The sequence below is a fragment of the Tursiops truncatus genome, chromosome 8 (assembly GCF_011762595.2).
Source record: "Tursiops truncatus isolate mTurTru1 chromosome 8, mTurTru1.mat.Y, whole genome shotgun sequence".
Taxonomy (NCBI): domain Eukaryota; kingdom Metazoa; phylum Chordata; class Mammalia; order Artiodactyla; family Delphinidae; genus Tursiops; species Tursiops truncatus.
This window is the reverse complement of record NC_047041.1, coordinates 30,884,315-30,908,550: the sequence shown is the minus strand read 5'-3', so window position 1 is coordinate 30,908,550 and position 24,236 is coordinate 30,884,315. Positions and strand designations below refer to the sequence as shown.

Below are 24,236 nucleotides of genomic sequence, written 5' to 3'. Positions count from 1 at the left end.
TGTCTCCTTACTGTCTTCTGCCTGGTTGTTTTATCCATTATTGAGAGTGAGGCATTAAAGTTTTCAACTATTATTGTAGAACTATCTATTTCTCCCTTCAATTCTGTCAATTTTTGTTTCATATATTTTGGTGATCTGTTATTAGATGTACAATATTTATAATTGTCATATAATTTTTTTTTTTTTTTGGCTGTGCCTTGTGAGATCTTAGTTCCCTGACTAGGGATTGAACCCAGGCCATGGCAGTGAAAGTGCCGAATCCTAACCACTGGACCACTGGGGAACTCCCAAAGAATTTGGGTTTTTTTGGCTGTGCCATGTGGCTTGTGGAATCTCAGTTCCCTGACTAGGGATTGAACCCAGGCTGTAGCAGTGAAAGCGCCAAATCCTAACCACTAGACCACCAGGGAACTCCCTGTTATATAATCTTGCTGTATCGAACTTTTGTTAATATATAATGTCCTTCTTTGACTCTTGTAAACTTTTTTGATTTAAAGTATATTTTATCTGCTACTAGTATAGCCACCCCTGCTCTCTTTTGGTTACTATTTGTGTGGAATATACTTTTCTATCTTTTCACTTTCAACCTATTTGTGTCTTTGTATCTAAAATGAGTCTCTTGTAGACAGTACATAGTTGTATCATATTTTTAAAAATCCATTCTGCTAATCTCTGTTTTTGATTGGAGAGTTTGATCTATTTACATTTAAAGTAATTACTGATAAGGAGGAAATTACTTCTGCCATTTTGCTATTTGTTTTCTATATGCCTTATAATTTTTTGTCCCTCATTTCTTGAATTACTGTCTTCTTTTATGTTTAGTTGCTTTTTAGTAGTGAAATATTTAAATTCTTTTTTCATTTCCTTTGTGTGTATTATTGAGCTATTTTCTTTGTGGTTATCATGGGGATTACATTTAACATCCTAAAGTTATAACACTCTAATTTTAATTTATACTTGCTTAATTTCAATAACATACAAAAACTTTTCTCCTTTAACAGCTTCATCTCCATCCCTTTCAGTCGTTGATGTCACAATATTACATCTTTATACAATTGTGTGTCCCAAAATATAAACTAGTAATTTTTAAAAATCTCTTAAGTTATGTAGAAAACAATGTGGAGTTACAAACCAAAGTTACAATAATCCTAGTTTTAGACTAATAATTAAAAAAAATCAGTCTCTTAAATCATGTAGAAAACAAAAGTGGAGTTATACATCACTATTACAATATATAATTGGCCGTATATTTACATTACTGAGATCTTTATTTATTCATATGGCTTTGAATTACTGTCCTTTCACTTCAACCTATGGGACTCCTATAAGCATTTCTTGCAGGCAGGTCTAGTGGTTATGAACGCCTTCTGCTTTCATTTGGTAATGTCTTAATTGTTCCCTCACTTTTTTTTCTTTTGGCTGCACTGTGCAGCTTGCAGGATCTTAGTTCCCTGACCAGGGATCGAACCCGGGCCCACAGCAGTGAAAGCACTGACTCCTAATAACTGGACCTCCAAAGAATTCCCTTCCCTCACTTTTGAAGGACAGTTTCACCAGATATACAGTTCTTGGTTGACAGTATTTTTTCTTTTAGCACTTTGAATATATCAGCTTAATACATCTGATCTCCAAAATTTCTGATGAGAAATTTGCTTATAATCTGATTGAGGATCCCTTGTATGTGATGATTTGCTTCTGTCCTGTTGCTTTCAAGAGTCCCTCTTTGTCTTTGCCTTTCAGTTTGATTGAAATGTGTCTTGGTGTGGGTTTCTTTAAATTTATCTACTTGGAATTTGTTGAGTTTATTTGACATTTATGTTCATGTCTTTCATCAAATTTGGGAAGTTGTTGGCCATTATTTCTTCAAGTATTTCCTATGTCCTTTTCTCTTGTCTCCTTCTGGGACTCCCACAGTGTGTATGTTGGTCTGCTTGATGGTCACTTTTCTTCAGTCTTTTTTCTTTCTGTTCCTATAATTTAATAATTTCCATTGTCCTATTTTCAAGTTTGCTGGTTCTTTCTTCTGCCTGCTCAAATCTCTTTGAACTCCTCTAGTGAATTTTAATATTTTAGTTGTTTTACTTTACAGCTCCAGAATTTCTTTTTGGTTTCTTTTCAATATTTCTTTATTGATATTTCCATTTTGTTCATACATTGTTTTCTTGATTTTCCCCATGTCTTCTTTTGGTTCTTTGATCATCTTTAAGATAGTTGCTTTAAAGTTTTTTGTAGTAAGTCCACCATCAGGTATTTCTCAGGGATAGATTTTTTTTTTCCTTTGAATGAGTCATACTTTGTGGTTTCTTTGATTGCCTTGTGATTTTTTCTTTTTTCTTTGTTGTTGTTGAAAACTGGACAGCTGAATCTAATAATGTGGTAACGGAGATCTGATTCTCCGTCTTTCACAGTGTTGGCAGTTTTTTTGTTTTTGTTTATTTATTTTTTATTGTTATAGACTATCTCTGTTCCAAGGATCTGCCTGGGGTGCAATTTAAGATTTTCTTATGTCTTTTCTGAGCCTGCACCTTCTCCGGGGCATGTGTGGTAACTTTCTAATTTTCCCTAGATATACAGTTGCTTTTGAATTTCCTAGTCTTCTGTCTGACTCCCAATAGGGAAAAAAGACAAAAATGAGGGAGAAAAAAATTACTGATCCTTTAAAGCAGCTGGAAGTCACTTTGGCAGGAGTGGGAGGGACTTGCAATGATGGGAGGAATTGCAACCACAATGGCTGTTGCCTTTTTGTCTGCACCTGTGTGATCAGAAGCAGCAATCAGTGATAAGATATCAGATCTCTAGTACTTGGAGGACACCCTCACTTCCACAGCTGTGTGCAAGCTGTGTACAGGCTGCTCCAGGAGCATGTGCACAGCTCCCTGCCATGGGGCTGAGAGGTGGGTAGCTACCAATATACTAAGAGCTGAAATTGACCAATATTGACTGTAATTTACTGTCCAAGCCTTCCCCTGGAAGTTTCAGGCCTTCAATAGACTCCACAGTTCCAAACGAGTTACATCAAACAGAGTTTGCCAGTGCATTTTTTTGCCTAGGTGGGGAGATACATTACTGATGCTTCCTACTCCACCATCTTCCCAGAATCCTCCTCTATGTTTCTTTGTAAAGTTGTATTTTCTTTTTCATAATTTCTAGGGCATCAATCCAATTACATTCTAATGTATAGCTTGATCTTATGTCTTTTAGAAGTGTTTGAATGATTTATTAATTTGGACACAACCTAAATGAGAGGTTTCTGTGAGTGAACCTTTCATTGTACTTCAGGAATAATTTTTCTTTACACAAAAACATATTCAGTTTCATCAAGGAGCTTTCAATCTAGTGGATATTGTCATAATTCATCAGAAGATTATAATTCAGTGAAATAAAAGATGACTGTGAGGGGTACCTGTTTGGTACCATGGAAAATCATAAGAGGGGAAGCTAGGCAGGTGTAGGGGAGTGTGAGGTCAAGAGGAGGTCTTTTTGGCATGGAAATGTCAAGGCTGAGGTGTGAAAAACTGTAGGATTGCCAGGTGAAGAAAAGGAGATGCCTATATATATATATATATTTGTATCTTCTTTGAGTGCTATAAACTAGGGTTGTTTCTCTTGTAGAGCCTCGGTGAGTGATTCTGATGGCACACGTTTACCTTCATATCCTTGTTTTTCCTGATCAAATTGGTAGGTAAATTTAGTCAAGAGTGAAACCTTAGTTGATCATTGAATTCTAGATCTTAAGTCCTGCTTTATGAAGTGACAGAATTAAAACAAAGGATAGCGCATAGCCAAGAGAAGGTAAGGAAGCCCAAGGCTTCCTTACTGTCTGTTAAAACATAGCCAGGATCAAAACAGAACTTCAGACACAGTTCAATACTCTTTTCATTACATATCATTATTTTTACATTATCAGCAATGGCAATGACAACAAAGTAAGAGAAGCTTTGGTTAGCTTCACACTGGGCTGGCACAGTCTACACCACTTCAATCACTTTGATCTGATCTTTGTTCTGTATTGTTGGTGTCCATTTTTCTGGAAGGTTTCATGGCAAAAATGGTAGATGATGCTAGTGAAGGGAGGAAGAAGATGCCTATATTATACTGTTTCTCTTAATTGTTGGACTTGTTTGTTTTGGTATTAGCTTAGTTGAAAAAGAGGTTTATTGGAAGGACATTAGACTGCCTATGGAATCCAGAAAACTATTGAACAACAAGGCCTTGGGAAATGAAAGCACTTCAGAATTTCTGAGATCTTTAGCCACAGGAATTTATGGATCTTTCCTATAGAATCTCACCAGTAACAAGGCTCAGCTCAGGAATCCCAGTCTCTGGGTCTCTCTGTTCATTGTTTTTGATGAGTTTGTGGGATCCATGTGCATAGTGATTTTCTTTGTTTGGAATTATATCCTCAAGGTTAAACAGTGCCTGGAACATGGTAAACACTCAATAAATATTATTGAATAAATAAGTGAGTGGAATCACAGTCCCCCTGGAGAAGATACCTAAAGGGCCTTACCTGAGGTGGGTGTCTGCCCTTGTTCCAGACACCTGTGGCAGGATGTGGGCTAGTACACACTTGCCGCCTGAGGTCCACTGGGGGTCAGTGGCACTTCTCAGAGAATAAAGACTGTCAGGAGAAGCGGTCAACATCCTGAAGGTGACTGTTATTTGTGTTTATCCCTAAAAAGACTGACAAGAAATCAACAGTTCTGGAAAAGTGACATTTAAAATAAGGGAAGATTACTGTACAAAGTTTTGTGTCTTTTCACATACTACATCTAAACTTCATATTCCAATTAGCACATTTCGGTGAATTAAAATGTCATCTATTGTAGGATGAAACCACCTCTTTGTGTACTATGAAAAAAGAAAAGATGTTCAAGAAGCAGACTCTAATAGGGGATCCTGACTTAAAGCTGGGAGACCAAATGGCTGGTCTTTCAGTGCAAGGATAAAAGAGAAATAAACCTGCAACACCAACAAGGCAGCAAGGGCACATGGCTGCCTCAGTCATAGTACTGAGAGGAAAAAGACATACTTTCTGAATATGTGGACTCCAAGCTTGTACTCCTACAGATTTGCTGACTGAATTCACATGAACAGTGTAGTCTGAACAACCCCAAGCAAATGATGTAATATAAAGTGATCTCAGGTTGATAGGGCTCCATGTGATTGGCAGAAGCAAACCCAAATCTTCTCCTGGAGAATTGCCAGCCCCGGCTGCAAGATGTCATCTTATTTTTAACAATGTTAATATGTAAACATGTATGTTTTATAATACGTGAAATTGGCAATGTGCTCCAACTTCCTACATTTTTACCTTGTCGTGATTGATCAAATTTACATTTCATCCTGTAACCATAGTTAACTCCCATTTCCACCTGAGACCTCTTCACATATCCCAGGCTAAGTCTGATATGTTTCACCTATCAGCTGTATTAGGTCGTCAGAAATTTACTGAAATTCCTTGTCTATGGATAGACCTCCTCCGCCTATTCTGTTTTATTGCCCTACTACCACTTAAATGGAAACTCAGAGGGGAGTGAAGACAAATTCATGTGCTCAGCCCTCTATCTGAAACTGAAGTTTGACATTAAAATTAGAAAAGACAACAATAAAAATAATTGACAGAATACAAACAAGTTTTGTGAACTTCTATAAATATACGTCATCTTGGCTTTGGCATACAGTTGGTTTTATTCCTTAAAATATGACAGTCCTTTCCTCAAAGAAGTGTCAAAAACAGACAAAGCCACATTAATGTTTTATTGGTTTTCCTTTCCCATGGGATGACACAGGATTACCAGATGGTAGGGATAAAAAAAGGTAAAAAGGGACATTGAGTATAATGCAGTGAAATAGGACTTTATTTTCTTTAGCTCCATGGATCTCAACTGGGGGCTATTTTGCCCCTCAGGGGTCATTTGGCAATGTCTGAACACATCTTTGGTTTCCACGACTGAGGATGTTTTACTGGCATGTAGTGGGGAGAGGCCAGGGGGTGCTGCTGAGCATCCTACCATGCACAGAATAGCCTCTAACAAAGAATTATTCAGTTGAACATGCTAATAGTGCTAAGGGTAAGAACACTTACCCTTGTACAACCATGTGAATATACTTTATACTGAACTATATACTTAAAAATGGTGAAGATGATAAATTTTATGTTATGTGTATTTTACCACAATTAAAAAAAAAGAGAACATGGTTCCTTATTTTCTAGGCAAAATTTCTCTTTAGAAGTCAGCTTTATGGTTTTTGGATAGGAATAAGAAAATTCAACTTCTGTGCTCAGTTAGAGCTTAACTTCATAGGGTTAAGATTGGAGTATGTGGTGAGATATATAACAGAATCCATATATCAGATACCATAGGAGAGCCATTCAAGCTACTGTGTCAGGGATTTGCAAGCAACAGACATAAACTGACTCTTGCTAACATAAGCAAAAGACAAAATTTATTAGAAGGCAATGCAGTCAGCTGCAAAACATGGAAGAGACGCCCCGTACCTAAGCTGTTTGTAGGACAGGACCCAAGGTAGCTTCAGAGATTTATCTGGGTGCAGGAATGAATAGGCGGTGTCTCCAAAACTCACTACCAGGGTGAATCAGTGTCTGGTGTTTTCAGAGGGAGTGTCTGATAGGCCAAACTTGGGTCCTGTACTCCCTTCTCAGCCCTGGCAGCATGTGGCATACTCAAGTATGTCTCACTAAGATAATATACAAAGGGGAAAGACTGTCCCTGTCCCAAAAAGTAGGGTGAAGGGATGCTGGGCAGGTAAAAACAATATCCACTTCAGCTACAAGATAGATATTGCCTTCTGCTGCCCAAACCAAAATGCAAACAGGCAAACAAACAAACAAAATGCTTTAATCACAGGACACATTTGTTTACTGCAAAATTTAACCTCTCTTGGTCTGTTTTGTCATCTACAAAGTGAGGAGCTTAAATTTAATGACTTCTTCCTTTTTATTTTTATTATAGACCTATTCCCTTATGTTTTAAGAGAGTCTTTGAATATATAACTCATTTTGCCTAGGTTGTAGATTCCCCCCCTCATTTTGTCTGTCCCTGGAATGGCTCCTTTAATGGTTTTGGTGGTATTTCTGAGTTTTGGATTATTGATCCATTTTGGGCGAAAAAAAATCCTTAAATGAAATTTTAAAAAATGAATACATCTTTTCAGGGTGCTTATGTGTGGCATAATTTGTATCAATAAGAAAGTAAATTACAATTATTTATCCCTCTATTTGTAGAGAAAACCATGCATGGGTGCAGGGAGTATGGAGGAGGAACGGCTGAAATGGAAAAGCCTTTGCCAGCTCTGTGTCCTGCTAAAGGATTAAGCCCCGCATAGAGAGTGTTTTTACCACAGAAATACAGTAGCGAGTCTCTGTGCATGGAGAGGGAGAGCTACTTGAACCTCAGGAAATGAGTGTCTGAGGGAAGTCAGAAGGACTGGGGTTTAGAGATTTGAGGATTAGGGAGAGATGTGGTAGGAGGTTGGAACCTGCAGAGGTAGGTGGCCAGTGGGAAATTCCTGATGCTGGGATGGGTAAAGGATTTGAAGGGTGAGGATAATATCTAATTTGAGTTTAGTTCAATTTCGTTGTCCTTGTGCAGTGTAAAATCTCACCGTTGATGCAAATCTTCAGCAGTGTCAACAATCTGACAAAAGCCTTGTAGGACTGGTTTGGAGAAAGTAAAAGAGAAGAGAGTGAGATTGATATTTGGGTTGTGATGGGGCAGAGGAAAGGGAACACAGAGCAGCTGTGGTCGGAGAGATGCCATGAAGTCAGTTCAGGGGCAGGAACTTGGTGCCAGAAGGGACTATGAGAATGTAAATCCCTGGGAATTCACACACATTTTGTGGGAAGATTTGGACTTCCCAGAATACTCAGAGTGAGAGATTGGACCAAAGGATGAGAGGAACTTAAGGTACCTTTGGGTTATACTATCTTGGTTTATACTATACTGTACTGTACTGCACTATACTATACTATACTATACTATACCTTACCCAACTAGTGATAGGGTGAGGTGCAGCTGAAGTCCCAAAATAATGTGGTGGGGTTATTTAATTCTTTTTTCTGGTCTTAGTCTTAGCATATCTTCTCTTGCCACAGAAACAGTATTTCCAAATAGAAATTATTTTACCATGGAATAAAAATTTTATTTATCTATGTATTTAACATTTATTGACATCCACCAAGTGCATGTTGCTTGAGGAGAGTCATAGATGAGGGGGAGAGAGATGTACGAAAACCAACCACAATACAAGGATGGAGGCAGCAAGGGGTAAATGGAGTGCAGCAACAGTGTTCTTTAATTCTGGTTGGGAACAACTATATAGAATCCAATGAATGAATGTGTGTTCTCCCTGAAGTTTCTAATTTTTTCTTGAATCATTTCTCTTTCCTGTGAAGAGACAAAATAAGAACATTCTGACAACGTATAAAACATATTAAAAAATCCTAAGACTATAAAAACACAAGAAATGTCACAGTATGTACAGTCCATCATTCACCCAGCCCAGTTTCTGTGCCTGGGACAACAGTTCTGAAGAACAACCTCCAAAGGCTAAAAAGGCAACACTGTATGGAGTGTAGTCCCTGGGTGGTCAGATATCTTTGCACCCTGTCTTTTCACTCTGTCATTTTACCAGCCATGTGATCTTGTGTAAGTTATTACTTAGCTTCTCTTCATGTTAGATTACCAGCCTGTAAAATGAGGACAGTAACAACTCATTGGATTGTTGAATTAAATAAGCTATTGCACATGAAATGCCTGGTACACTATAAAAACTTGATGCATTTTAGCTATTATTTTTATTATTCTGAAAGGAACGTTGGGAATTTTATATCCATGAGTTTAACCACATTCTTTTGAATTTATATTTTCTGCTCACATCACTTATTGTATTAATAAACTACCTACATTAAAAACCTATGTAATTAAATCTTACTTTCATTTGTCCAGAAGCTACCTCTTTCCAACTTTGACTAGAGGCACTTCACTGTCTAATACTTAAGGATTTAATGCACTAATCCATCTTCTTTATGTTAAATCTAACCAGTCTGCCGAAGAACGTTTTTCAGGCCCTTTCTAATTTTCTTAAGGTTCAAAGATAGTTATACATGCCATAGAGTATTCTGTAAGTTCCATAGTTTTATATAAGGGGAGGTACTATTTTCTGTTTTGTTGGTGTTGACTTTACCAACAATTGTCAGTGTTTCGTGAACTTTTTTGGACAGCAGTAGCTCCTTAAGTCAGAACTTTGTGGTACAGTTAATGGTATTTTCCAAAACGTGTTCTCTGAAATGCTATTCTGAGAGGGCTCAATGGGTGTGCCACAAAAAGGATTATAATTTGGGAAGCACTGAGTTAAATGACAGTTTGTTAGATCATTTTTAACATCCTCTGCACTTTAAATACAGTAGGTAGTGGTTTTTGAACTTGTTTCTCCAAAGCATCTTTTTTTGGGGAATTGTCTGGTAGGATCAGTGTTCTGGGAACACAGTTTGGGAGATGCTGATTGATAGTAAGTTATAGGTTCAACGGATAGCTTAAATCCATTATCCTACAGGAGTAATTTCCCCCTGAGGACATTACATTATTTATTATATGGAAGCACTTTCATTGCTCTTCTAAACATTCAGAGACTCTTCTGTTATCTTTTTGCCGAATATTCTTATCATCCTGGTAATTTGCCGGAAAGGTTTAATTATATCTGTGTACTTAAAGATATCATTCTGTATGTATTTTCTTTTCCAAATTGCTTTTAGAAGCATACTAAGTAGTGATAGGCTGAAATATGAAGTAGAAAGAATGTGAAATCATGCAGCCCTGGCTTGGAATCTTTGTTCAAGAATTCAGCAGCTTCTTGTCCTTGGACGATTTATTTAGCTTCTTTGACTCTTACTATTCTCATCTTTATCTAGAGACATGGCTTTTTATCCTTGTCCTTTGATTCCTTTCTCACATTACTCTTTTTGACTTGATCAAGCAAATACAAATCAGTTTATTCTTTTAAATTGAATTTGAAACTTGATTAAAACAAAAAAGTGTAGATTGGGACATGGTATATTCATACCCATCATGACCAGCAATAATAAGAAGTCACTGTCTATGGTTAACCCATTTCCCTATGCATATATACAGGCAGGAAAAATTGGGTAACTTTTAAGCACCTAGGGCCAAACCCTTGGGAGCAGGAAGCTACGGGGGAAGGTGTTATGTTCCTCTGTCCGTCCCTATGGGGGAGGCTCCCTAAAGTATTTGAACCAAGCAAGAAAGAAGAGTGAGTGGCAGCTTATAAAAAACGTTTGAGAGCATCATTTTCATGATTTCACCAAATGATACTATATTACTTAAAACTTAAAATCAATATCCTCATAGTATAAAATAGCATGATTAAATTTCAAGTATCTAATGTCTCAAATTTCTCCCCTCAAAGGGCTTTTAGATATAAAAGTTCCAGTGTGTTTTTCCAAGTAAATACCTATTTCCCAGTCTTTCTCATTCAAGCCTACCCAAAGGAGGCAATGTCTTAAGGAGACATTGGAAATATGGAAATCATAAATATTACCATATAATTTCTGAATTCCATTGATATCATCCTGTGAAAGTTTGAAATTCTTGTAATCGTCTTCTCCATAAGTTGGATACATCACAGCATTAGGATCAGATGAATGATCCAGACCCAAGGAATGGCCAAGTTCATGAGTTGCAGTATACAGGAAATTAACTCCTGCAACAAAAGAGACATACAGTAACTGTAAAAAATAACTATATATAAAATAAAATCAAAATAGATAATAATAAAAATAAAATAACTATAAAATACCTAACCGTTTAAATTCTCCATAGTTAGCTTATTTGTTTCCAGGCCTTCACAAGGGCGGAAGGTTTAGAAGAGGAATCAGAATAGTAGTTCTTTCCTCAATACATAAGGCAAGTGCTAACAGCCATGAAAGGGGAAATCAACAGTAACACAGTCATAGTAGGGGACTTAAACAACTCACTTTCACCAATGGACAGATCATCCAAAATGAAAATAAATAAGGAAACACAAGCTTTAAATGATACATTAAACAAGATGTACTTAATTGATATTTACAGGACATTCCATCCAAAAAAACCAGAATACACTTTCTTCTCAAGTGCTCCTGGAACATTCTCTAGGATAGATCATATCTTGGGTCACAAATCAAGCCTTGGTAAATTTAAGAAAATTGAAATCATATCAAGTATCTTTTCCAACCACAACATTATGAGACTAGATATCAATTACAGGAAAAAGTCTGTAAAAAATACAAACACATGGAGGCTAAAAAATATACTACTAAATAACCAAGAGATCACTGAAGAAATAAAAGAGGAAATAAATAAAATACCTAGAAACATATGAAAATGAAAACACGATGACCCAAAACCTATGGGATGCAGCAAAAGCAGTTCTAAGAGGGAAGTTTATAGGAATACAATCCTACCTCAAGAAACAAGAAACATCTCAAATCAACAACCTAACCTTACACCTAAAGCAATTAGAGAAAGAAAGAACAAAAAAAAAAACCCGAAAGTCAGCAGAAGGAAAGAAATCATAAAGATCAGATCAGAAATAAATGAAAAAGAAATGAAGGAAACAATAGCAAAGATCAGTAAAAATAAAAGCTGGATTTTTCAGAGATAAACAAAATTGATAAACCATGAGCCAGACTCATCAAGACAAAAGGGAAGACTCAAATCAACAGAATTAGAAATGAAACAGGAGAAGTAACAACTGACACTGCAGAAATACAAAAGATCATGAGAGATTACTACAAGCAACTATATGCCAATACAATGGACAACCTGGAAGAAATGGACAAATTCTTAGAAAAGCACAACCTTATGAGACTGAACCAGGAAGAAATAGAAAATATAAACAGACCAATCACAAGCACTGATATTGAAATTATGATTAAAAACCTTCCAACAAACAAAAGCTCAGGACAGATGGCTTCAAAGGCAAAGTCTATCAAACATTTAAAGAAGAGCTAACACCTATCCTTCTCAAACTCTTCCAAAATATAGCAGAGGGAGGAACACTCCCAAACACACTCTAAGAGGCCACCATCACCCTGATACCAAAACCAGACAAAGATGTCACAAAAAAAGAAAACTACAAGCCAATATCACTGATGAACATAGATGCAAAAATCCTCAACAAAATACTAGCAAACAGAATCCAACAGCACATTAAAAGGATCATACACCATGATCGAGTGGGGTTTAGCCCAGGAATGCAAGGATTCTTCAATATACTCAAATCAGTCAGTGAGATACACCATATTAACAAACTGAAGAATAAAAACCATATGATCATCTCAATAGATGCAGAAAAAGCTTTTGACAAAATTCAACACCCATTTATGATAAAAACCCTCCAGAAAGTAGTCATAGAGGGAACTTGTGTCAACATAATAAAGGCCATATATGACAAACCCACAGCCAACATCGTTCTCAATGGTGAAAAACTGAACCCATTTACACTAAGATGAGGAAGAAGATAAGGTTGCCCACCCTCACCACTATTATTCAACATAGTTTTGGAAGTTTTAGCCACAGCAATCAGAGAAGAAAAAGAAATAAAAAGAATCCAAATCAGAAAAGAAGAAGTAAAGCTGTCACTGTTTGCAGATGACATAATACTATACATAGAGAATCCTAACGATGCTACCAGAAAACTACTAATGCTAATCAATGAATGTGGTAGAGTAGCAAGATACAAAATTAATGCACAGAAATCTCTGGCATTCCTATATGCTAATGACGAAAAATCTGAAAGAGAAATTGAGGAAACACTCCCATTTACTGCTGCAACAAAAAGAATAAAGTATCTAGGAATAAAACTACCTGAGGAGACAAAAGACCTGTATGCATAAAACTATAGGACTCTTATGAAAGAAATGAAAGAGGATACAAGCAGATGGAGGGATATACCATGTTCTTGGATTGGAAGAATCAACATTGTGAAAATGACTATACTACCAAAAGCAATCTACAGATTCAACGCAATCCCTATCAAATTACCAACGGCATTTTTCACAGAACTAGAACAAACAATTTCACATTTGTACAGAAGCACAAAAGACCCTGAATAGCCAAAGCAATATTGAGAAAGAAAAATGGAGCTGGAGAAATCAGGCTCCCTGACTTCAGACTACAGTACAAAGCTACAGTAATCAAGACAGTATGGTACTGACACAAAAACAGAAATATAGACCAATGGGACAGGATAGAAAGCCCAGAGATAAACCCATGCACCTATGGTCACCTTATCTTTGACAAAGGAGGTAATATACAATGGAGAAAAGACAGCCTCTTCAATAAGTGGTGCTGGGAAAACTGGACAACTACATGTAAAAGAATGAAATTAGAACACTCCATAACACCATACACAAAAATAAACTCCAAATGGATTAAAGACCTAAATGTAAGGCCAGAAACTATAAAACTCTTAGAGGAAAACATAGGCAGAACACTCTATGACATAAATCACAGCAAGATCCTTTTTGACCCACCTCCTAGAGAAATGGAAATAAAAACGAAAATAAACAAATGGGACCTAATGAAACTTCAAAGCTTTTGCACACACAGCAAAGGAAACCATAAACAAGACCAAAAGACAACCCTCAGAATGGGAGAAAATATTTGCAAATGAAGCAACTGACAAAAGATTAATCTCCAAAATATACAAGCAGCTCATGCAGTTCAATATCAAAAAATCAAACAACCCAGTCCAAAAATGGGCAGAAGACCTAAAAAGACATTTCTCTAAACAAGATATACAGATTGCCAACAAACACATGAAAGGATGTTCAACATCACTAATCATTAGAGAAATGCAAATCAAAACTACAGTGAGGTATCACCTCACACCAGTCAGAATGGCCATCATCAAAATATCTAGAAGCAATAAATGCAGGGGGGGAGTGAGGAGAAAAGGGAACCCTCTTGCACTGTTGGTGGGAATGTAAATTGGTACAGCCACTGTGGAGGTTCCTTAAACAACTAAAAATAGAACTAGCATACGACTCAGCAATCCCAATGCCAGGCATATACCCAGAGAGAGCCATAATTCAAAAAGAGCCATGTACCCAATATTCATTGCAGCACTATTTACAGTAGCCAGGAAGCAACCTAAGTGTCCATCGACAGATGAATAGGTAAAAAGATGTGGCACTTATATACAATGGAATATTACTCAGCCATAAAAAGAAACGAAATTGAGTTATTTGTAGCGAGGTGGATGGACCTACATTCTGTCATACAGAATGAAATAAGTCAGAAAGAGAAAAACAAGTACCGTATGCTAACACATATATATGGAATCTTAAAAAAAAAAAAAGGGTTCTGAAGAACCTCAGAGTAGGACAGGAATAAAGATGCAGACATAGAGAATGGACTTGAGGACATGGGGAGGGGCAAGGGTAAGCTGGGATGAAGTGAGAGAGTGGCATGGACATATATACCCTACCAAATGTAAAATAGAGAGCTATTGGAAAGCAGCCACACAGAACAGGGAGATCAGCTTGGTGCTTTTTAACCACCTAGAGGGGTGAGATCGGTAGGGTAGGAGGGAGACGCAAGAAGGAGGAGTTATGGTGTTATATGTATACGTATAGCTGATTCACTTTGTTATGCAGCAGAAACTAGCACACCACTGTAAAGCAATTATACTCCAATAAAGATGTTAAAAAAATGCAGATGTGGTACATTTATATGATGGAATACTACTCAGCCATAGAAAATAATGAAATAATGCCATTAGCAGCAACATGGATGGACCTGAGATATCATACTAAGTGAAATAAGAAAAAGACAAATGCCATCTGACATCACTTATATGTGGAATCTAAAATATGACACAAATGAACATATCTATGAAACAAAAACAGACTCACAGACATTGAGAGCAGACTCATGGTTGCCAAGTGGGGGTGTGGGAGGGAAGGATTGGGAGTTTGGGATTAGCAGATGCAAACCATTATATATAGAATGGATAAACAACAAGTTCCTACTGTAAAGCACAGGGAACTCTATTCAATATCCTGTGATAAACCATAATGGAAAAGTATATGAAAAAGAATATGTGTATAACTGAATGACTTTGCAGTACAGCAGAAATTAACACAACACTAAATCAACTATACTTCAATAAAGTTTTAAAAAAAAGAATAGTAGTGCTTTAATCTCATCACTTTTTTTTAATATAATGTATTTCTGCCTATTTGCTTCTTATGTAATCACTCAGATAGCAGTATTCAGTAGAGGAAAGCAAAGGCTTCTAAGTATTGTATAAAGACCTGGTTTTGAAACCCAGCTCTGCTACTTACTAGCTGGACAACTTTGGACAAATTAATGGGTATTTCTGAGTCTCAGTTCCTCATCTGTTAAATGGAGATAGTAATTCCTACCTTGTCGATTTGTCATAATGAGTTTCCCAATATCTGGAAAATAATAATGGCTATTCAATAAATGATAGTGACTTTGAATAGCAGGAGAGAGAAAGTTGGCTTTGAGAAAGCACGACCATAAGGCAGGAACTCCAGGCGATGCTGGGATTTGCTTTTGATTTGTTAAAGTGTATTATGTATGTGCTCTCTCTCCCTCAGACTCATAGAAAGGCTTTGCAAATAAGGGGGAAGGTGTGAATGTGTTTGAGTGGCCAGAGTTCCAATTGTGGTGCATTAGATTGAAGGAAGCTGTCTTTAGCTTACCTTGAGTGGGAAGAAGGAAGAATGAAAAAGGTATGCAAGATGTGAAACGGAAGCAGTGTCATAATTTTACATAGGTTAGATTTTCACGGCAAGGCATCACTGTAGTGGTGAATTCCCATTGCCAAACACGAGTACTCATTTCACTTTCAGGGCCAGTAACCAGTAGCCACTTTTTAAAAAATGTACAGTGGAGAAAGGACAGCCTCTTCAATAAGTGGTGCTGGGAAAACTGGACAGGTACATGTAAAAGTATGAGATTAGATCACTCCCTAACACCATACACAAAAATAAGCTCAAAATGGATTAAAGACCTAAATGTAAGGCCAGAAACTATCAAGCTCTTAGAGGAAAACGTAGGCAGAACACTCTATGACATAAATCACAGCAAGATCCTTTTTGACCCACCTCCTAGAGAAATGGAAATAAAAACAAAAATAAACAAATGGGACCTAATGAAACTTCAAAGCTTTTGCACAGCAAAGGAAACCATAAACAAGACCAAAAGACAACCCTCAGAATGGGAGAAAATATTTGCAAATGAAGCAACTGACAAAGGATTAATCTCCAAAATTTACAAGCAGCTCATGCAGCTCAATAACAAAAAAACAAACAACCCAATCCAAAAATGGGCAAAAGACCTAAATCGACATTTCTCCAAAGAAGATATACAGACTGCCAACAAACACATGAAAGAATGCTCAACATCATTAATCATTAGAGAAACGCAAATCGAAACTACAATGAGATATCATCTCACACCAGTCAGAATGGCCATCAACAAAAAATCTGGAAACAATAAATGCTGGAGAGGGTGTGGAAGAAAGGGAACACTCTTGCACTGCTGGTGGGAATGTGAATTAGTACAGCCACTATGGAGAACAGTATGGATGTTCCTTAAAAAACTCAAAGTAGAACTACCATATGACCCAGCAATCCCACTACTGGGCATATACCCTGAGAAAACCATAATTCAAAAAGAGTCATGTACCAAAATGTTCATTGCAGCTCTATTTACAATAGCCCGGAGATGGAAACAACCTAAGTGTCCATCATCGGATGAATGGATAAAGAAGATGTGGCACGTATATACAATGGAATATTAGCCATAAAAAGAAACGAAATTGAGCTATTTGTAATGAGGTGGATGGACCTAGAGTCTGTCATACAGAGTGAAGTAAGTCAGAAAGAGAAATACAAATACCGTATGCTAACACATATATATGGAATTTAAGAAAAAAAAATGTCATGAAGAACCTAGGGGTAAGACAGGGATAAAGACACAGACCTACTAGAGAATGGACTTGAGGATATGGGGAGGGAGAAGGGTAAACTGTGACAAAGTGAGAGAGTGGCATGGATATATATACACTCCCAAACGTAAAATAGCTAGCTAGTGGGAAGCAGCCCCATAGCACAGGGAGATCAGCCTGATGTTTTGTGACCACCTAGTGGGGTGGGATAGGGAGGGTGGGAAGGAGGGAGACGCAAGAAGGGAGAGATATGGGGACATATGTATATGTATAACTGATTCACTTTGTTATAAAGCAGAAACTAACACACCATTGTAAAGCAATTATACTCCAATAAAGATGTTAAAAAAAAAAAAAAAAGCATTGTCTCCAGTTAGGGTTATTTATCTAGAGCTTCTCTTCATTAGTTTTCTGTTTTGTCTATGATCTTCTACTTTGTAAAGTGATGAATATGATAGGCTGGGTTATGGTGTGGGTTCTTTCTGAAAAACAGTGAATAATATCAGAACTGTATATACTTCTCAAATATCATAGTCTCTGCTCCTCTTTCACCTTCAATTAAAAAACTTATTTTGGGGATATATATAGAAGGGCTATAATTTATTGAATTATTAATATATACCAAGCACTGTGCTAAGCACTGCATAAGCATTATCTCATTTAATTCCAACAGCAATCCTGTGAGGTAGGAATTATTTATAGTCCCATTTCATAGATAAGGAAACTGAGGCTCAGAGAAGTTAAATAACTTGCCCAAAGACACAAAGTGAGTAATTGGTAGAGGTAAAGCAAATTGAACCCAACATTTTTTGACTCTGTAGCCTGAGTATCTATCTTCTATATATGGAGCATTATGAGCATATTAAATGCAATAATGCATTTAAAGCACAGAGGTGGCAGTTAGCAAGTGCTCAATAACTATTATTAATTGCTTTCAATTGTCAAATTAAAGATAGTTAAGTATAAAAAGTTCAGGATTTTAAAAAGGATATGTAGTGGAAGAGATTTGGGATGCTGTACCTATACTGCTAGCATCAGTCCAGCGTTCATCCTCATCAAAGTGAGCATCTCCTCCCAGGCCTGGCCCAGGTGGAAAGGCATGAGCCAGTGTGTTTCCTGGCCCATCAAATGGGTCGGGGTCCCCGTGAGCTGAAAGAAAAAGTGGTAATTGCCTTTAGTGACTGAATTTATCTCCAGTCATTTCATCTTTTAGTTTATAGTACATGATTATTGAGGTTAGAAAGATTAGCCCCAAGCAGTCAGCTGCATACACAGGGTGGTTTGGGTGTTTATTTGTCACAGGGACTTTTTCTTTCACAGAACCACTGCTCATCCCTGATAACCACCACATGTTGAAAGCTTACTGATATGGACTTTAAATACATTCACATCCTACTTATGGTGGCATCTAAGTGTTATGTTTGATCATTTTCCTTAGCTGGATGGTGGCAGAGTGCACAATGAGTTTGAGTACTGGATTCAGCAGATAACTGCATACCATTTCATATACGTTTTCTTAAAAACCCAGCTTTTTCTTTGCGGATGTAGTAGACAGTCCCTTGAAGAACTGTGCTCAAGGTGTCTTAAAATAGATTTTGATAGTGCTTTTATTTGTGATGCAGAGACATTTATTTTCAAATTGGTGTCAGGCCATATCCAGTTTATCCAGTTCTTGAAAAACATGGAGTGCCATGATCAGTGCTTTTCTGTAAGGTTTTCTTCAGTCTTGTTAATATTGTGGTTGAAGCTCAAATTTCGGCTAAATTCACAGCACCCAGGAAGTTTAACATTAAAGCAGGCCAAAAAGACCAACATTTTCCTCTAAATTTGCACCATGAAACACCAGCAATTAATAGCAGTTCATGTATATGGGTTATATCTCCTTAAGCCCTTTAATATGAAAGTTCTCTATTTTCTACTTTTTACTACATGAAGGGTGTTGGCAATAAGCCACAGGGACTGTTCACTTCTTGGAGACCACTTAAGGCCTTTGGAAGTTGTAACCTCTTCTTTTGGTTTAATGTTGATGTTAGTTAGATATATTTTAAACTGTCCCATAAATATATATGTATATCATGATTCATGTTACAAAACAGAGGTTGGCAAACATTTTCTGTGAAGGACCAGATTTGTGGACTTGAAGACCTCTGTCGGAATTGCTAAAGTCTGCCATTGTAGCCCCAAAGCACTCATAGACAATAGGTAATTGAAGGACCATGGCTGTGTTCTAATAACTATTTACAGATTTGGCTCATGGGCCATAGTTTGCCATCTTCTGCTGTAAAAAGTGGCTCGAGGGCTTCCCTGGTGGCGCAGTGGTTGAGAGTCCGCCTGCCGATGCAGGGGACACGGGTTCGTGCCCCGGTCCGGGAAGATCCCACATTCCGCAGAGCGGCTGGGCCCGTGAGCCATGGCCGCTGAGCCTGCGCGTCCGGAGCCTGTGCTCCGCAACGGGAGAGGCCACAACAGTGAGAGGCCCGCATACCGCAAAAAAAAAAAAAAAAAAAAAGTGGCTCGAAGTTAATGGACTAGAAAAAGTGTAAGAACATTGATCTTTAATGAGATGATCTATCTATCTATCTATCATCTATCATCTATCTATATCTCTTTAAAGATTTTTAAATCCCAGAAAGAGGAGGGCACTGATATAAATAACAAGCAAAATAGCACACAGGATCAGCCTGCAGGAATCTTCCCTACCTCCTCTTGCAAAGCCAATCATGATATCAGCAATTCCCCAGCTAACTCTCTTGAAGCTCAGTGGGATCTCTTTGCTCCACACGTTGAAGGCCTTTGCCACTAATTGATTCACTATGACATGTGGTAAGTCTCGAGTATATGACACGATCCTGGTAGAAAACAAGAAAACAATGTTTGACCTTTTAGGACATAGGCTTTACTGTTTTTGCTAAAATGAGCCAAAGCAAAACTAACCTGTAGGTGACCACTTTGGAAGTCCATTTTGGGCGATCTGGGAATAGGGAATATTCTGCAACATCTGGCACTCCACATCTGGGCTTCCGCATGATTTCTATAATGTGGGAGCTTAATGTTCCAGTTATAGGCAGGCGAAAAAATTTTTGCATCTGCTTGAGTTTGACTTCTAAACTATTGGGGTCCCTTATTTTTGAATCAGATGGATAAAATCTTTTCAGATAGTCCTATTGGAAAGAGAGTAATTGATCTATAATTCTTGTTTATTGTCTTCTTTTAGCTCAGAAGTCTGCACATCTTTGCTTCTGACTCCTGTGGACCCAAATAGTAGTGTGAAGGCAGAATACTTACATAGTAAACAAGTAAAACAAGAGTGCATTAATGAAAAGAAAACTTAATATTGATGATGAAGCACTGCCATTTCATTTCATGAGCAAAAGAGTCCCTCCATTTTTCTTTTATCCCATTAAACGTTTTGAAGAGAAACACACTGTATACTTTATAAAACATAGACTTGTTTGTAATAGCCAATCAGGAAGAGTGCCCAGTGTGCCCTCAAGGGGCACAGCTGAGACCTCCCCTTGGCATCAGAGACCCTATGGGGAGATCCAAAGTCACCCAGCTCTTTCTAAAATTCTCTGGAGATCAGATCCCAGCTGAGGTTAAAGGTCTTAATATTTTAGTCCTGGGAAAGGTTATTATGACATTATTTTGTTTTATATACGTATTCTCCAGGTGAAGAAATCAGAACTCTTAGTAACTAAATGATTTGCCCTGGGGTCACATGTTAAGTTAGTAGCAGAACTGGCTCTGAGTTTCTTGACTGCCAGGCCAGTGCTCTTTCCATGGCTAACTCCTTAATAAAACCCTCTTTGTGAGACTGCAGGATAAAGCAGGTCTCTCAGGTGTATTCCATGGGCAATTGGGTCCCTGGGAATTTCTTAAAGGACACTAGTGAATGGGTGTGAGGATGGCAGTCCAGCAGCCTAAATAGGAAAAAATAGAAAGTGAATGAAATAACAACAGCAGCAAAGGACTTTTATTAAGCACTTAGTAGTGCCAGGGACTATAACAGGAGCTTTACATTACTTATCTCATTTAAACCTCATAACCACCCTGTGAAGTAAGGTATGGCATTATTTTCCTGTTTCACATTTGAAGAATCATGGCTCAGGAGAGTGAAATAAGTTGCACGAGGTCACCCCATGAGTAACCAAAGGGGCTGGTATTTGAACTTGTGTTATGATTCCAAAGCCCATTTCATCAGAAAAATGTATAGTGTTATATAATGTGTGATAATATCTTTGAAATGATTTAAACATTGGCTCACTCATTTGCAATCTAATTTGGAGTAGGTGGTAATGTTTACTTGTCTGAGAACCGCTTAGGAGTATGCACTTTATATAAGTAAACTTAGCAATATTGTGCTCTGTCTTCCTGTTACCAACGACTGTATTTCATTCAATACAACAAACACTTATTGTTCACCCATGACAATTAGCAATTAATCCCTGATTTGAAAACAAATACCTCATTTTTTTCCCTTCCAGAGCTACAGGCTTTACAAAGACACCCTTTGTAAGAAATCTCTCTGCATCCTTAAGATGAATTTTCCTGCCTTCCTTTAAACCTAGAGAACCTCCCTCTGGTTTATTGGCAACGTGCACCATGGGTAAAGGGACTCAATACTCTTGCAAGTGTACTCCTTCTGTAGAGTCCATTAGGTGGACCCATATGAAATTGCTCCTTTGGAGAAAAAAAAACCTGTCAAATATCACTGATTTCATATGGTTCAGTCCAATGTATTAGATGGACTTTTAAAAAGTCAAAGTTAGTGTGAAATAAAACACAGCTTTTCTTATGCTTAAGGCTTAAATTTATAAACAATACTTAGGAGTAGATGTCCCATTATTTTACCAGGTAATAATTACTTACACTTATTAGACTACTTATTAAGTAGTATATTGGAAAGAACATGATTTTTGAACCAGAACTTGTCCTTGATTCTTATCTCTACAGTTAGTAAGTATGTGAATTAACCTTACTTTCGTTTCTTCTTTTTCCCAGGATAGAGCTAAGGATTCAATGACACAATATATATGAAGTACTTTATAATCTGCAATTGTTACATACATGATAATTGGTATTGTTACCACTTCCTTTATTCTCTAGAATAATCCTGTGAGGTATAAAACACAGTATTATTGTCTCTATTAGATATATGAGAAAACAAAGTCAGAAGTTCATGCCTTGCCCATCATCATTGGCTTGTCAGTGGGAGGACTGCAACTTATACCCTCATTTTTTCTTTTCAAGTCTCTCCATCACAAGCAGTCCTCATCTTAAGAGGCAACACTTTGCTCATTATGAGAAAAATCTCAAGTTACAATAAATAATAGTAGCAATAAGGACTTCAATTTGTTGAATGTCCCAGGTACTCTGTAAAGTGCTTCACAACACCCCCATTTGGTTGATATCATTATATTATCCAACTTCCAAATTAGAAAACTGAAGCTCAGAGAAGTTTAATAACATTCCTGTGTTCATCTACACAGTTGAGTGGAGGAGATGGAACTTGAATCCACTTTGGGAAGGCTCCAAAGCTTGCTCTTAACAGCTACTTGATTAAAACATATATTACCTATATAATCAGAAAAATTATTAAAATTGAAAAACATACTTCCTAATGCTGATGGTGAGCCTGTGGAGGCCCAGGTGAGTGGGCCAGTGACATACCTGAGCCTGTTCCCACGGCAGCTCACTCATGCCTCCTGCCTTCTGGGGAAGCGGCAGGGCCAGGGTGCCAGGCAGCACACTCACAGCGTACAGCACGGTCAGCACGGCCAGCTGCATAGCTGCTGTCCAGAGATGATTGCTCTCGGACTTATGGTTGGTTTGGTGTTTTTTGCCACAGGCTGGAGAAATTTATATAGCTTCTCAGACTTGAATGTGGAAATAGGTGACGCATTTGAGTGTTTTCTTTCTTTTTAGTGTCTACAGAACTTTGAAAGTATTATCTTTTATTAATGACAATGAGGAAGTATTATGTTTTTATTGGCAGGAAGCACACAATGTGTTTGTTTTTCAAAGGATTTTTCTCCCACCTGTCTTCTGTATAAATTTGACCCATGAAATTTTAAATTTAACACACTTTATTTGCCAGAATCAAATTGCTACTTAGACATGTCTTCTCAGTTTAAAAATTTGGGGAGCATTATTCAGGACATATTTTATCTTAACATAATTTTTAAAAAATTTGAAATGCATGGAAAAGTACGTAAAAGGTACAAATACTCAAATCACTATTAAGCAAACATTTTGTAACAGTCTCCAAAGTCATAGAGGGGAATGATGGGAGGAGTGGCAAGTGGAAATGCTCTGCTGTGATTGGGTCGGTGGCCATCGTAAAGCCTGTGCTCCACTCCCTCACCTTCCAGGTACATTAGTGGAGCCCTGAGAATTCCCTCTTCAAGTCTCCCTTTAATCAGATTATTTCTTTTCTTAGTGGTCAACATCACTTGAATTCCTCTTGAATTACATGAAAAAATATTAAACAAAAAAAAAACTTCAGGCATGGGCTTGCCTGTTCATCTACCATACTTACCATGCTTCACCTTCTGTAGTTGCAGGTTTCTCCAAAGCTGGCCTTCAACTTGGAAATCACTTTCTCCACTCTTTCTCTTCCAATCACCCTGACACTGGCTGCTGACCAGCCACCACTTGGGCTAGTTTGGTCCTCAGCACACATAATGGTTATGCTACATATAGCAATTAAAGACCCATGACCTAGAGATTCTAGTCCATTTACTTCAATTTTCCTGAAGATGAAACTGAAGCCAAGACAACAGGTTCACTTATTTCTCCAAGGCTCACACAGCCAGTTAATAGTAGTCCTGACTCCCAGTCCAGTGCTTTTTGTGTCATATCACACTACCTATTCATTTTGTCATTATATAGAATACACATTTCTTGAGAGAGCACGCGGCTTTTTTACTATAATAAGTCATGGGAAACTCCCCAAATATGCTGGAGCTGAAAAATATAATAGAGGTCTTTGGCCTCCTTAGGTAGGTTTATTCCAGGTATTTTATTCTTTTTGTTGCAGCAGTAAATGGAAGTGTTTCCTTAATTTCTCTTTCAGATTTTTCATAATTAGTGTATAGGAATGCAAGAGATTTCTGTGCATTAACTTTGTATCCTGCTACTTTACCAAATTCATTGATTAGCTCTAGTAGTTTTCTGTTAGCATCTTTAGGATTCTCTATGTATAGTATTATGTCATCTGCAAACAGTGA

At 37.5% G+C, this 24,236-nt stretch overlaps 1 protein-coding gene across 1 annotated transcript; it reads right to left on the bottom strand.

The window, feature by feature from the left end:
* Window positions 1-8,382: 8,382 nt before the first annotated feature.
* MMP7 (matrix metallopeptidase 7) lies at window positions 8,383-22,817 on the bottom strand. The gene is made up of 6 exons (XM_019923741.2): window positions 22,678-22,817; window positions 19,942-20,168; window positions 19,708-19,856; window positions 18,028-18,156; window positions 10,582-10,743; window positions 8,383-8,411 (listed from the first exon to the last, which is right to left on the bottom strand). Exons 1-6 carry the CDS (start codon window positions 22,792-22,794, stop codon window positions 8,383-8,385), a joined length of 813 nt encoding a protein of 270 aa, XP_019779300.1. The 5' UTR covers window positions 22,795-22,817.
* Between the last annotated feature and the right edge of the window lie 1,419 nt (window positions 22,818-24,236).

What these genes read in the sequence shown, in the direction of transcription:
- MMP7 (XM_019923741.2), bottom strand. Translation starts at nt 22,794, where the DNA reads ATGCAGCTGGCCGTGCTGACCGTGCTGTACGCTGTGAGTGTGCTGCCT. An exon ending in GATTGGCTTTGCAAGAGGAG is followed by an intron (nt 18,157 to 19,707) that starts GTAGGGAAGATT and finishes TTTTTCTTTCAG; the next exon opens with CTCACGGGGACCCCGACCCA. An exon ending in GACTGATGCTAGCAGTATAG is followed by an intron (nt 10,744 to 18,027) that starts GTACAGCATCCC and finishes CTTTTGTTGCAG; the next exon opens with GAGTTAATTTCCTGTATACT.